Below are 14,718 nucleotides of genomic sequence, written 5' to 3' on the forward strand. Positions count from 1 at the left end.
TTTCTTTTTACAGCTCCGATTAATCATGTCTTATTCATTATAGCAGTAAAGACTCTAATAGGCAAGTACATTATAGTAATCTCTGGTTGAGATGGAAATCTCCTGATGAGGTGCTGTATCTAGAAATACTGCCTTCTGTACAGGAGCCAAAGCATGATATATCCCTCAGCTCTAAAATTTCCAGCTCAAGAACATGAAACCATCTTAGCTGTGTCACTGAGGTAAACAACTGGCATCCCTCAATGTATATGTTGGCTTTGGCTATTCTCCTTCATGTGAATTTTCTAAGGCAAATATGAGCCCTATGAAAAAGAAAACACGGTACTGTCTTAGCTTGATGGATGGAGTTCTATGAAGAGAGCACTAGCCCTGGATGCAAGGTATATTGTTAGAAAGATGAAGAAAGAGAAGGTGCCTTTCCTAGAACACTTTAGGGAAATCAGCAGGCCAGCTCTCAGTGTTTATTGAGACTCCTGCATCAAATTGGCGAGTGAAGCTAGTTGGGCAAAACCACCTCTCCAGGAGAAAGGTGGGCTCTGAGAACAAAGACATTTGTATTTATCTAGTACTAGTTGGTATGGGAGAAATTTGCCAATGGTCATTGGTTGACAGTTCACATAGACAAAGTCAAGTCACAGTAAAAATGACAAGAAACCTATTTTTGTCCTTGGCCTAAGGCCAATCCATCTTTTTGGCTCCAAAGTTCTTAAATATTTTATTTAATGACCTGTCCTGTGTCTCCCTTCATTTTTCAAGGAAAATCAGTCACATTTTTTTTCTTACAAGTATGGTTCATATCAAAACAACCTTTTAGAGGATGGTAGCTCAGTCCCTTTCAGCACTAAGGGTTGGAGGAGGGTACCTCCAAAAGAGAGGTTGTTGGAAATACATCAGAAGACTAGAGAAAGGCGACGTTCCCGACCACAGCAGTCCACTCCTTCTGCCATTGTGTTTAAAGTGGGGCCTGGAGCTGGACATCCAGGGCTCAGTGGTGGCCTTAAGACTTCTCCCCAGCCTCTCAGGTAGTACCAGAACCTCTTCTAGAATGGCTGCCTGAGTGAGCAGGTGATGATTGGTTTTCTCTGCTGGAGACAGCATTGAATCCTTCCCTGGTAAACCCAGGCTGGATTCTAACTCAGGGGCAACAAATGGGCTCTGAGCACTCAGGGGCACACTGACACTGGAACAGGATGGTGCAAGCCTGCAGGGGTGCCACAGCAGAGCGCGGTGGGTCAAGCTGCATACTCAGGATACAGGAAATGTGATTTTTCCAAATCGCAACCATATTGGTGGTCTCGGAAATGGGCCTAAATGTGCTTCCCACACAGAGAGGGAAAGACATGTCTATTGGAAAGTTGGTAAAAATAATCTGGCTGTAAGCACAAGGTCTCAATGCAGCCACCCATACTGTAGGTTGCAGTGCTCATTACTACTGGGTTTCAGCCTCACTGAGGTATAGTTTTGTTTTTAAACTATGGATTTTTATTTTTTTAATTTTTAAAAATTTTTAATGGAGTATAGTTGATTCATAATGTTGTGCTAGTTTCAGGTGTACAGCAAAGTGAATCAGTTATACATATACATATATTCACTCTTTTTTAGAGTATTTGCCCATATAGGTCATTACAGAGTATTGAGTAGAGTTCCCTGTGCTATACAGTAGGTCCTTATTAGTGATCTATTTTATATATAGTAGTGTGTATATGTCAATCCCAGTCTTCCAGTTTATCCCTCTCCCCACTACCCCTTGGTAACCATAAGTTTGTTTTCTACATCTGTAACTCTATTTCTGATTAAACCATGGATTTTTAAAAAAATACTCTCCTCCTTAAGGTTTATAGGGAGGGAAGCTTCATGGGTCATGACTCTTCAAGGAGGCTGGATCAATGTTCTCAGTTTACAAGCCCGAAAAGTGGTTCTTCAGCATGTGGCTGCTGGAAACCGCACCTGGATGGAAGCCCCCGGCTGTGCTCTTTCTGTCTTTCATGGCTGAGAGCGCAGGACTCTGCAGGGGGGACTCTCAATGGCAGTTTTTGTTGACCTCGTGTATGGTGGAGGAACACGGTGCTGCAGGGGGTTTGGTGACCTTAGAGTCAGTAGCTGCTACGTGGAGGCATTCCTTTTCGTTTACATCTTTCAAATTGGGAACACCTTGTAGCCATTTAGTATTCTAATCGGAGACCCTTTTGCTTCAGATCCAGAGCTGGCCTGGTCCCCAAGCCCTGCTGAAGCTCCCGTTGCCTGAGGCTTGGCATGGGGCTCGGTTCCGCCTTCCTGTCACAGGCCCCTTTGGATTCCGGAAAATCCCTAAACTCACGTGCAACCAGAAGCATCCTGTGTTGGCAACTGGACTGTCAGTGTTTAGCAGTCTGGGACAGAGATTAACTACGATCACTTAAGAATACAGATAGAGATTTTTTGTTACGTATACAATATCCTCGGTGTCAGTGTGTACGCTCGCTCCTAATAACACACGGGATTTTACCCTCCAGTCTGGATTGTACCTTTCCTAAACTTTGTTTTGATTATTAATAATTTTATGGGTATGTTAATCCTTTGACAAAAATATTTGCGATTCACTCTAGGCTAATCTAAAATGCAATAGAAAGTGGCCTAAACTTCTGTTAGTTGTAGCCCTTAACTGAAGCAACGTTTTGAAGTGCTTCAGTTAACGGCAGGCAGAGTCCACATTGGAGAGCTCTGGTCACCCTTGGTTTAACCTGTGAGCTCTTTATGTAGTGACCTCTGTTGCTTTAAGGGCCCTTTCCATATGGCCTTCCCTAGTGCTTAAAATGTTTGCTTTCTCATACCGTTGACTGTGAAACAAACACAGTGGGAGAAGATTTTAGGAGAAATGGCTAAATTGAAATGGAAATTTACTTGATGTCTTAATTGAAACAAAGATGATGGCTTAATTGAAGTAGCATGTGTTAATATAATTGATATCTAGAAAACATCCTTTTCCTAGGGGGAAAAAAGAGACTTGATTATTTTATTATGAAAAAAAACCCTACGAAATGAAAAATCAGAAATGAACATTTATTCTTTGAATAGCTCAGGCTGCCTTCCAGTATTGCCTTCTGAGGTTTTCAGATGCTGGAAAGAACCAGGTTAATAAGTTCTAGAAGCACTTTTTTTTTTTTTTTACCACTCTGGCTCAAACTCCATTCACAGATGTTTCCTCCGTTATTTTGATTCAGTGAAGGGCCCCAAAGGGCAGGCAGGAAATGGAGTAAAGTAGAAGAGAAATCCACTGGGTGCCCTCAGAGCCTGAACCTTCCTGCAGCCAGCTGAGGCCTTATGCCTAATTCTGAGTCAACACCCCGCCAGTTTATGGAAGCGAGTTTTGTTTATTTGTTTTGGGAGGGTGTATTTCTCCAGTGAAATTCTCCTACCCCCTCACTTACGCACACACACACACTCACTCTCTCTCTCTTCCACTCACAAACTCGTGATTGCCCCTTTGACTTTCATGGGGGAGGTGATATAACACGTTGGTAAATACTGTGGATCCCGGGACCAGACAGCCTGTGTTTCAGTCCTGACTCTGCCACCTACCAGGTGTTACCTACTGGGCAAATTATCTGTGCCTCGATTTCCTTGTCTGTAAAATGAGGATAATTATATTTTACCTCTTATAGGGGTGTTTTGAATATTGTATTGGTTAATACTTGCAAGATACTTGGAATGCCTGGCACATGCTAAGAATTCATTAAATGTTAACCATTGCTTTTTATTACTGGCTCATAAAAACCTTCCTAAGACAGTATCATTCATTTTCTAAGTCATTTGTTATTCTGTGTTATGATTTTCAGAGCAGCCATAGGAGCTGGAATCAGGCCTTTATCTCTGATTCCTTGCATGGTAACCTGTGTATGGAGTTGATTTTTTTTCTAGGTCTTAATTTCTCCTCCTGCAAATGGGTATATTGAAACTACCTTCATCCAAAAAAGGTTTTGCTTTGGTGTATGTGTTGCACTACGTTTTGCATATACAGTACATTCCTTTTTTGTGTAGATAATTAAAGGAATTAAGTGTTCTGGGTAATGAAAATATCTTTGTTAAAAGATAGTAAACTTTTAAAAAGCATTAGAATGAAATAAAATACACTTAATCGAATGTACACAAAGGAAAATAGTGTTATAGAAACAGCAATATGGTATTGACCTGGGTTTTGGTCATGGCTCGGCCACTTACTGTGTGACTTTTTGCAAGTTACTTTCTTAACTTCTCTGGGTCTCATTGTTACTATTGTCACCATCATCATAGTTGTTGTTAATAGCACTGGGATAGGGTTAGGACACTAGATTTTGTTCTGGTTCTAGTGCCAAATGGTTATATTGTTTTAGGCAAACCACTTCCCTCTTTGTTTCATGATTTTCTTATAATGTAAGAGGAATGGAACAGATGTTCTCAACTGCTCTGCATGCTGGCATGTGGTGGTGCTACAAGTGGATTATAGGGGTGTCCATATATTGATTCCCTCAGCCCTTGGGGTGATTGGGCAGGGTCTGGGGTAGCAGGACTCCCTGTGCTTGTCTCCTCAGGCCTGAGAAGCCTCATTCGTTGATCCCAGTGCATCACATACAGAGAATTTTCAATGTACACGATAACATGAAAGAGGTTGGCAAATAGTATTCAAATGTTTCTTCTAATTCTAATAGCCCAAATTTCCCTCTTGGTAATTTTGTGACATCAGGCAAAATACTTAGCTTTCTGAGCTTCAGTATATTCATTCACTTGAGTAAGATACACTCAAAACTTTTTGTTTGGTTTGGATAAAATATGTGATACAATAAAATATGTCAAGTCTGATGTTGGACAAAGGAAGATGAAGACTAAGGAAAAGTGCAGAACATCAAGATTGTTGCCTCTTTGGGGCTCTTTAACACTATGAGTGTGGCAGAAATTGTTGTTAGACCTAGTATAGAGGATTGGAGCTGTTGATCTTTAACATTGGGTGTAAAGCACAGCAGAGCCTGAATGGGCGCTCCATACTCGCGGGACTTTGGCCTGTGGACTGTGGACCGTCATTGGAAGTTGTCCATGTCCACTGAAGACAATGGAAGAGGATTCAGACTCAGTTTACCAAAGCATAAGAAAATACCTTCAGTGCCTTGATTTATATATAAAAAATGCACAAAAGTATGCCCATAAGTTACATTTTTATAAATCAAATCTAATTTTCTCATTGATATGTATACACACTTAGAATGCTTTACTTTTATTTCACATCAATCACTGATTGGTTGTTGCTTCTGTGTATTCTCATCACTAACTTTTTTAATCTAGTTTCAATAATTTGCAAACAACTAAATGATTAGGAGAGCTGAGACATAAAATAATGGTTGTTTATTTTAAATAAATAAAATAAATGAGAGAATCATTCAGCAAAAATCTATTGAAAATCTACTATTGTTCTGTTTCACAACATCTAGCATTGTTCTGTTGCTGTTGAATAAGACAGAAAGAATCAATCCTGACCTCATAGTGTTTATGTTCTAATGGGAGAGAAAGAGAATTAAAAATATATATTATGTCAGGTAGTATAAGTGCTAAAAAAGATATATAAAGCGGGGCATGGGGAAGCAGAGGTAGGTGTGCTCCTTTGGATGGGATGGTCAGGGAAAAAGCTTCTTGTAGGAGATACTGTTCAGCAGTCCTGAATGAAGTGCACTGAGAAAGCAATGTGACAACCAATTTTTATTTATTAGATTTAATTAAAGTGGGATTCACCTCTTTGGTAAAATGGCCTTTCCTTTCAGTGAGGAGCTATCACCATTGTAAGAAACTGTGGAAAATGGAAGAATACCTGCCTTTTTCACCCCCTAACAAACTAAGTGATACGATAGAAATTCTTTGTTACATAATGAAGTCTAGGTGTGGCCTGCAACAAAGCAGGGAGAGTGGGTTTGGTGCCAGAAACAAACACCATCACCAAGATTCATGTCAAGGAGCTTACTGCCTATGTTTTCTTCTAGGAGATTTATAGTATCAGGTCTTAAGTTCAAGTCTTTAATCCATTTTGAGTTGATTTTTTGTGTGATGTAAGATAGGGGTCCTGTTAAATTCTTTAGCGTTTGGTTATCCAGTTTTCCCATTATCATTCCAATTATGTCAAAGGAGACTATCCATTCCCCATTGAATATTCTTGGCTTCTTTGTCATAAAATAATTGACCATATATGTATGGGTTTATTTATGGGCTCTTTTGTTCCTTTGACCAATGTGTCTGTTTTATATCAATATTATACTGTTTGGATTACTATAGCTTTGTAGTATAATTTTAAACAAGAAGTATGATACTTCCAGCTTTGTTCTTCTTTCTCAGGATTGCTCTGGCTATTTATAATATTTTTTGGTTCCATACTAATTTTAGGATTGTTTTTTCTATTTTGTAAAAAATGCCATTGGAATCTTTATAGGGATTGCAATGAATTTGTAGGTTGCTTTGGGTCATATGGACATTTTAGCAATACTAATTTTTCCAGTCCATGAGCATGGAATATTTTTCCATTTATTTGTGTCTTTTTAACTTCTTTCATCAGTGACTTACAGTTTTCAGTGTACAAGTCTTTCACCTCCATGGTTAAATTTATTCCTAGGTATTTTATTCTTTTTGATGCAGTTGTAAATGGGATTGTTTCCTTAATTTCTCTTTCTGATATTTCACTATTAGTTTATAGAAAGGCAACAGATTTTTGTATATTTATTTTGATCCTTCATCTTTACTGAATTTGTTTATTAGTTCTAACAGTTTTTGGTGGAGTCTTTAGGGTTTTCTATGTATAATATTATGCCATCTGCAAATAGGGACAATTTTACTTATGCCTTTCCTATTTGGATGACTTTTATTTCTTGCCTAATTGCTCTGGCTAGTATTTCCAGTACTATATTGGATAAAAGTGGTGCTAATGGGCAATGCTGTCTTATTCCTGATCTTAGAGAAAAAGCTTTCAGCTTTTCACCATTAAGTATGATATTATCTGTGGACTTGTCATTTATGGCCTTTATTATGTTGAGGTATGTTCACTGTATACCCACTTTGTTGAGAGTTTTTATCATAAATTGATATTGAATTTTGTCAAATGCTTTTTCTACATCTATTGAGATGATCTTGTGATTTTTATCCTTTGTTTTGTTAATGTGGTGTATCCCATTGATTGATTTGATGTTGAGCCATCCTTGCATCCCTGGAATAAATCCCACTTGATCAAGGTGTATAATCCTTTTATCGTACTGTTGAATTCAGTTTGCTAATATTTTGTTGAGGAGTTTTGCATCTATGTTTATCGGGGATATTGGCCTGTAATCTTATTTTCTTATAATGTCCTTGTCTGGTTTTGGTATAAGGGTGTGGGTGGCTTCATAAAGTGAGTATGAAAGTTTCCCTCCTCTTCTATTTTTTGGAAGAGTTTGAGAAAGATTGGTATTAATTCTTCTTTAAATGTTTGGTAGAATTTGCCATTGAAGCCATCTGATCCTGGACTTTTGTTTGTTGGGAGGTTTTTGATGATTAATTCAATCTCTTTACTAGTAATTAGACTGTTAAGATTTTTCTACTTCTTCATGATTCAGTCTTGGTAGGTTATATATATATATATATATATATATATATATATATATATATTTATATATATATTTATATATATTTATATATATATATATATATGTTTCTAGCAATGTATCCATTCTCTCTAGGTTGTCCAATTTTGTGTATAATTGTTCATAGTAGTCTCTTATGATCCTTTGTGTGATATCAGTTGTAATGTCTCTTCTTTCATTTCTAATTTTATTTATTTGACTCTTCTTTCCTTTTTTTCTTGGTTAGTCTAACAATTTATCTATTTTTTTTTAAACCTTTCAAAAAACAGCCTTTAGTTCCATTGGTCTTTTCTATTGTTTTTTTAGTGTCTATGTCATTTATTTTCACTCTGATCTTTGTTATTTTCTTCCTTCTACTAACTTTGGCCTTAGTTTGTTCTTCTTCTCTAGTTCCTTGAGGTGTAAAGTTAGGTTGTTTATTTAAGATCTTTATTTTTTCTTAATGTAGGCATTTATTGCTATAATCTTCCCCCTTAGAACTGCTTTTACTATACCCCACAGGATTTTGTATTTGTGTTTCCATTTTCATTTGTCTGTAAATATTTTTTGATATCTCCTTTGACCCATTGGTTGTTCAGGAGCATGTTGTTTAATCTCCATGTATTTGTGAATTTTCCAGTTTTCTTCTTGTAATTGATTTCTAGTTTCATACCATTGTGGTCAGAAAAGATGTGTGATATGATTTTAGTCTTCTTAAATTTATTAAGATTTGTCTTGTGGTCTAACATATGATCTATCCTGGAGAATGTTCCATGTGCCTTTGAGAAGTGTATTCTGCTGCTGGATGGGATATTCTATAAACATCTATTATGTCCATCTGGTCTAACATATAGTTTAAGTCCAGTGTTTCTTTGCTGATTTCTGTCTGGATGATCTATCCATTGTTGAAAGTGGGGTATTGAAGTTGCCTTCTATTATTGTATCACTGTCTATTTCTCCCTTCAGATCTGTTAATATTTGCTTTACATATTTCAGTGCTCCTATGTTGGGTCCATAAATATTTATAAATGTTATATTTTCTGGATGAATTGATCCCTTTATCATTATATAATGACCTTTGGCTTTACATCTATTTTGTCTGAAATAAGCTACCCCAGCTTTCTTTTGGTTTCCATTTGCATGGGATATCTTTTTCCATCCCTTCACTTTCAGTATATGTGTTCCTAAAGCTGAAGTGAGTCTTGTATGCAGAACATGGTTGGATCTTGTGGTGTTTTGTTTGTTTGTTTAATCTATTAAGCTGCTCTATGTCTTTGATTGGCCATCCAGCCAATAAGAAGTGAGATCAAGCAACTGTTCTTTATGCTGCAGTGGGATTTGGGATGGAAAATATTTTGACAAATACCCTGTCCTTTAAAGTTTAGCATTTCCTCCACAAAGGAAATAAAAGATAATGTATTATTATGAACTTACCTGCTTAGATAAATAAAGCCACACAGTGGGAATTTTAAAAGGCTTTGTCAGAACCCTGAATTATTAGTCATCCCTTTTCCTTTGTTTCCCTGGTAATGTTTGGCACATGCCCCCGCTCTCTGTCTTAGTTTCTAGAATTAGATAGGGGAGTTCTATAGCCTCAAATGGGCATGGATTTTTATTTATTTATTTTGAATTATTTTATTTTTTTCTGTGGACTTGTCATTTGTACTTCATGGATTTGGGGGGAAGTTTAGACCAAGGTTTAGCACTGTCATGAACAGCAGAGTTGGGATGGGTGAGAAAGTTGAGAAGACTTTACATTTTGTGGTTTTCTAAGGCAGTGGAGATGATCCTTACTAGTATAATTTGGGAGGCAATGGAAAACCCCTTTTTTACTAGTGGATATGATCATTTAAATTTCATCCTTTAAAATACAAATATTTCATTGAGGAGTAAAGCACGAAGATTAAAATTCCAGATGGAACTAGAAAGGAAATTTGCCATCGTCTAGAATAGAGCTTTTCAAAATGTACATCCTCTTAGTTCCTTTCAGAATGTCCATGCTGACATTTGCAATAAAGGTGCAAAAGCAATGGTGAATGAAACTGCTGGCATCTTAACTTAAATAAGGGCAGTCTGACCAAATGACACTAGTAGTCATGTATTCAACATTGCATACCTAAACATACACACACATACATGCATGGTTAACTTCATGAATGTCCTTGAAGCAGTAAAATTTATTAATTTTATTGGACCTTGACCCATGAGTACATGTCTTTTTTAATATTCTGTAAGATGAGATGAAAAGTACAGATAGAGCATGTTCGAGGTTACTGAAGAATGACGGTCTCAGAGAAAAATACATTTGTGATTGAGTTGTGTGTTGAACTAGCCACTTTTTTCATGGGACTGAATTTTTCTTGAAAGAACAACCAACAATCTATGGTTATTCAGATTTTAGTGTTTGGCAGACATTTTCTCAAAAAAAAAAAAAAAAAAAGAATGAAGCAAGCCTGCCTCTTCAAGGAAAGTAACTGACAGTATTTGTTACCAATGATAAAATTTAACCTTTCAAATGAAAATTGAAAATTTGGAAAACTTGTATTTGTCATCATAAGCTTGACAGCTTTCCAATATTTAAAGACTTTTTTCTTGAGATTTGTGGTGATATTAACAAATATGATGTTTTGATGTTATATAATAAAAAGTGTCAAAATGTGGAAGATCTGAATAACTCAGTGGTCCTGTATTTTCCAGATGGATGACCAATACATGATGTTATAAAATCATAAAGAGTAAAAAGATCCACTCGAAGTACAATATAGAACACTGGATTTTAATGTAACTGAGTATGAAAAGCTTATTGATATGGTTTCAGATTCCACACTGTAATTAACCTTTAAGAAAGTACATTCGTTGAGTTTCGTGTGGTACCAAAGAAGAATATCCACAATTATCACAGCAGATTGAACGCAGAAGAAAATACGAGAATGCAGCTCTCTTCTGCTAAGCCAGAAACTCGACAGATTTGCCAAAAGGCAAAGCAATGCCATTCTTCTTACTAAATCTGTTTTGTTTCAGAACATATAGTGATTGTCATACAAATATGTTATTTATGTTATATATAATGGATTTATTTCTGTTATCTTTAAATGAAATAATAGATAAATAAATTTAAATTTTCTCAGTTTTAATTTCTAAAGGGGTAATTATCATTAGATATAAGCCACCTAAATACAGGGACTCAATCATTTTTAAGAGTGTGATCAGGTCATGAGACCAAAAAGTTGGAGAACTGTTGTTCTAAACCAACCTCCTGACTTTAAAAATGGGTAACAGAGGCCATGAGGTGACTCATCCACTGAGTTGCAGTTGTGACTAGATCTTATTTCAGCAAACCACTTCCAATATTTTCATTGTTTGTTTGTCCCCATTACACTACTACCATGACTGCCTTCAGGTGCATAAGCCTCTCTTCAATGGGAGCATGTTCTAATGGAGGTCAGCTGACGTAGGGCTTTCTTACCGACTGGGAATCAGAGACCAGAGGGCCTCTTTCAGGCAGTGGTCCCTCCATCTGCAGAGATGTATGCTGACAGGAGATGAGGGGGTGCAAGTGGAGGAAGAACATTACCTGCTTCCGATGTTATGCCTCTTGTTCCAAATTACAAAGAGCTTTTCCTTGCCCCTCGACTTTTCCTCCAGGGAGTTTGCACGTTGGAAAGTGAACAACCTGGCTCTAGAAAGGAAGGACTTCTTTAGTTTGCCATTGCCTCTTGCCCCAGAGTTTATCCGGAACATCCGCCTCCTCGGAAGGAGACCCAACCTGCAACAGGTCACCGAAAACCTGATCAAAAAGTACGGCACTCACTTCTTACTTTCTGCCACCCTTGGAGGTAAGCAATACCACGATCCTACACTCATTGGTTGCCAGCTCATCGAAAATAGCTTTAAGACCCATTGACTATAGCTTCAATACTCTTCCTGGGTCTTTTATTCTTCCTGGCCTGTTATTGACTGGGAAACGTTTTCTTTCTGGTGCATTGTCAACAGTGTAATCTCTTGACATCCCAGTTCACCCCAGAACATTGCTATTTGCTTATAAGCATCCTCCTGGGGAGGGGACGTGGGGTAAGGAGGTTGGGGGACAGACAGACTCCTACTAAGCACTTGCCAGAAGGGGGTGCTCCCAGTTTTCTTTTGACTGAGCCATCTAACCCCGAGGTTTCTCCATATCTTAATACTGGTTGTGGCTACAATAGTGAGACCCATAGGCAAAGAAGTAAATGTCCGCTGAGTCCCTGACCTCTCTGCTTCCACTCTATAGAGATTGGTAACCAGCCAAACCAATTAGAATGACTTTGGGCTGGATGGAGGCAAAGGTGGAAGGGGACCTATGGCTAGGGGATGGCGCAACCTATGGCTAGGACCCAGCGCAGAATCGAGAGCTGGGAATAGGCAGCATTCTCTCTGCCCTGGCAAGTAGAAAGCAGGATTTATTATAACATTTAGCTCCCTGTCTGATGGACAAAAGGAACTCTCCAAGGGTTCAGGCCAGCTGCCGGCATGTGGTAGGCGCTGAGTGTTTGATGGGGAAAAGGGAGGTTGAGCTTCAAGGCTTTTGCCCTTTCTTAGAGAGCAGAAATATCCACGGTGACTTCTTATAAACAACTTGAGACGGAGAATTTTATCTTCCCCATGGAGGTAGATAGCCTGAGACAGAGATCAATAGAGGATGTTAAATGGATAAGCTGCAGGGGCGGGGGATGAGCTTTGGGAGATTACAGAAGTAGGGAGGAGGAGGAGGGCCTCTCAGGCAGTGGTGCCCTCATCCTGTGGCACAGTCTGACAAGATTGTTCTGAACGTGTTAGGGATGAGGAGAGTCCATCAGCAGGGGCCATGGGCTCCCTCTTAGCTCGCTCTCCACTGGCGAAGGGTTTCACATTCTTATCGGTAGGGGATCAGGGAGCGGAAGGCCTTACCCGTGCACCCATGTTGTTTGCTGTAGGAGAAGAGTCCCTGACCATTTTTGTGGACAAGCGGAAACTGAGCCGAAAGTCAGAGGTGGCAGGAATTGCCCCTATAGTCGGGGGCGGTGGGAACGGCTCTGCTGTGTCCCTGGAGACCCTGCACCAGCTGGCAGCCTCCTACTTCATCGACAGAGAGAGCACGCTGCGACGGCTGCACCATATCCAGATAGCCACCGGGGCCGTCAAGGTAAGGGCCTGAGCGGTCCTGGGGGAGGGAGGGCAGACAGGCAGAGAAAGCAGGGGGAGGCCTGGGTGGTAACTGGTTCCAAGTGAGCCAGGCCTGACTGATGGAAGTGGGAAAGCAGCTTTCCGACGTGGGCACAACCCTCAACCAGCCCTAAAACATGGTCTGTGTCTTCCTTCTGCAGCAAAGAGTCACGTGGCATCTACCCTAAGGCAGGCTCCAGCCGAGGGACTGTGGTGAAAGGTAGACAAGGGCCCTGCTCTCCAGAGGTTACATTCTGGTGGGAGATGAAGATAATAAACAAGTAAAGAATCAGCCAAGTAATTCCAGATAATGATAGAAGGAAAAGACTGAGTCGTAGGTACAGATTTCCTGAGGTGAGAGAGGGGAACAGTGAGTATTAGCCAGATTGGTCGAGGGAGGGCACTTTGGGTTTAGACTTTGAGGCTGAGATCTGAATCCTTAGAAGTCAGCTGTGTGTAGATCCGAGGGAAGGGTGTTCAGGCAGGGGGAACAGTAAGCGCTAAGGCCCTGAGGCAGGAACCAGCGTGGTGCCTTGGTGAAACACAGAGAAGACTGCTGTGACTGCAGTGAGATGAACAAGAAAGATGCTGGTACAAGACGAAATTCAGAGGTAGGCTGGAGCCAGATCACATGGCTGTGAGAAAGTGCAATAGAAAACAAGCAGAGGAGTGATATGATTTCATGTATGTTTGAAAAAGCTCAATAGTTACTGTAACTTTAATAACTATAACTTCCATCCCGTGTTCTCAACTGACATCTAGAAGATTTCTAGGACAGTTGATGTTGTTTGAGGGAAGACTAATGAAGATACTTGAGAACACTGGATATTCTATTTCTAAATATAAAGTTAGGATGCTGAGGAGAGGTCAATCTTGTCTTACATCCTGCTTTCATCCCATCCAAGACTCACAAGGAAGTCTTATCATTCTTTCATTCATTTGTTCAATAAGTATTTAAAATTTTTTTAAAATTTTATATTGGAGTACAGTTGATTCACCACATTGTGTTAGTTTCAGGTGTACAGCAAAGTTATACATATTCATATATCTATTCCTTTTCAGATTCTTTTCCCATACAGTTTATTACAGAGTATTGAGTATAGTTCCCTGTGCTATACAGTAGGTCCTTGTTGATTATTTGTTTTACATATAGTAGTGTGCCAATCCCAACCTTATTGAACACCTGTATGTGTCAGGCACTGTTCTGGATACTGAGAATCCAAGAGTGAACAGAACATATAAAGTCCCTGCCCTCGAGAAGCTGAAATTCTAGTGGTGGAGACATAATTAAATACGTAAACAGTGTCAGGTGGGCTTAATGGTATAAAGACATGAAGTCAGGGAAGGAGATAGAGGGTGATGGGGACATGGTACTTTAGGGAAGACCAGACGGAGATCTTAATGAAGCAAGGGAGTGAGCCACATGTGTATCTTGAGTGAGTGCATTCTAGACAGAGCGGGGAGTGAGGGCAACTGCCCTGAAGTTGGGAGTGTGCTTGGTATGATCCAGGAGCAACGGTAGTGTAGCTGGAAGGAGTCAAAAGAGAGGTGAGGTGGCAGAAGAGGCTACAGTGGTCGCAGGGCCTGGATCATGAGGGCATTACCGATCAGGGAAGAGAGGAGAAAGAGGAATCCTGGAGACCAACGCAGTCATTACTGCACTGGTCAAGGTGAGGAACAATGGTGGCTTGGACAAAGCTGGTGCTATACAGGTAGTGAGAAATTCACAGGTTCAGGTTTTGATGGTAGAGCCTATCGAGTGTTAGCTAAGAAACTGGAAGAAAGGAGTCAAGATTAACCGTGAGATTTTTGGCCTGAGCAACCTGATGAACAATGATTTCATTAACTGAGGATAACACTAGGGGGAGGTGCAGATCTGAAAGAAATAAATCAAGAGTTCAGTTTTAGACATATCGTATATGACATTCCTATTAGATGTCTAACTAAAGGTATCTAA

The 14,718-nt window shown here is 39.4% G+C and overlaps 1 protein-coding gene across 1 annotated transcript in view; it reads left to right on the forward strand.

Annotated features, from left to right (window-relative positions):
* Positions 1-14,718, forward strand: part of BRINP2 (BMP/retinoic acid inducible neural specific 2) — a 50,928-nt gene that overhangs the window by 17,662 nt on the left and 18,548 nt on the right. The window contains exons 2-3 of the mRNA XM_068538392.1: positions 11,229-11,419; positions 12,533-12,741. Of these exons, the coding sequence (XP_068394493.1) occupies positions 11,229-11,419; positions 12,533-12,741 (400 nt within the window). The remainder of the gene's footprint in view (positions 1-11,228; positions 11,420-12,532; positions 12,742-14,718) is intronic.

Source organism: Eschrichtius robustus, chromosome 3 (genome assembly GCF_028021215.1).
Source record: "Eschrichtius robustus isolate mEscRob2 chromosome 3, mEscRob2.pri, whole genome shotgun sequence".
Taxonomy (NCBI): domain Eukaryota; kingdom Metazoa; phylum Chordata; class Mammalia; order Artiodactyla; family Eschrichtiidae; genus Eschrichtius; species Eschrichtius robustus.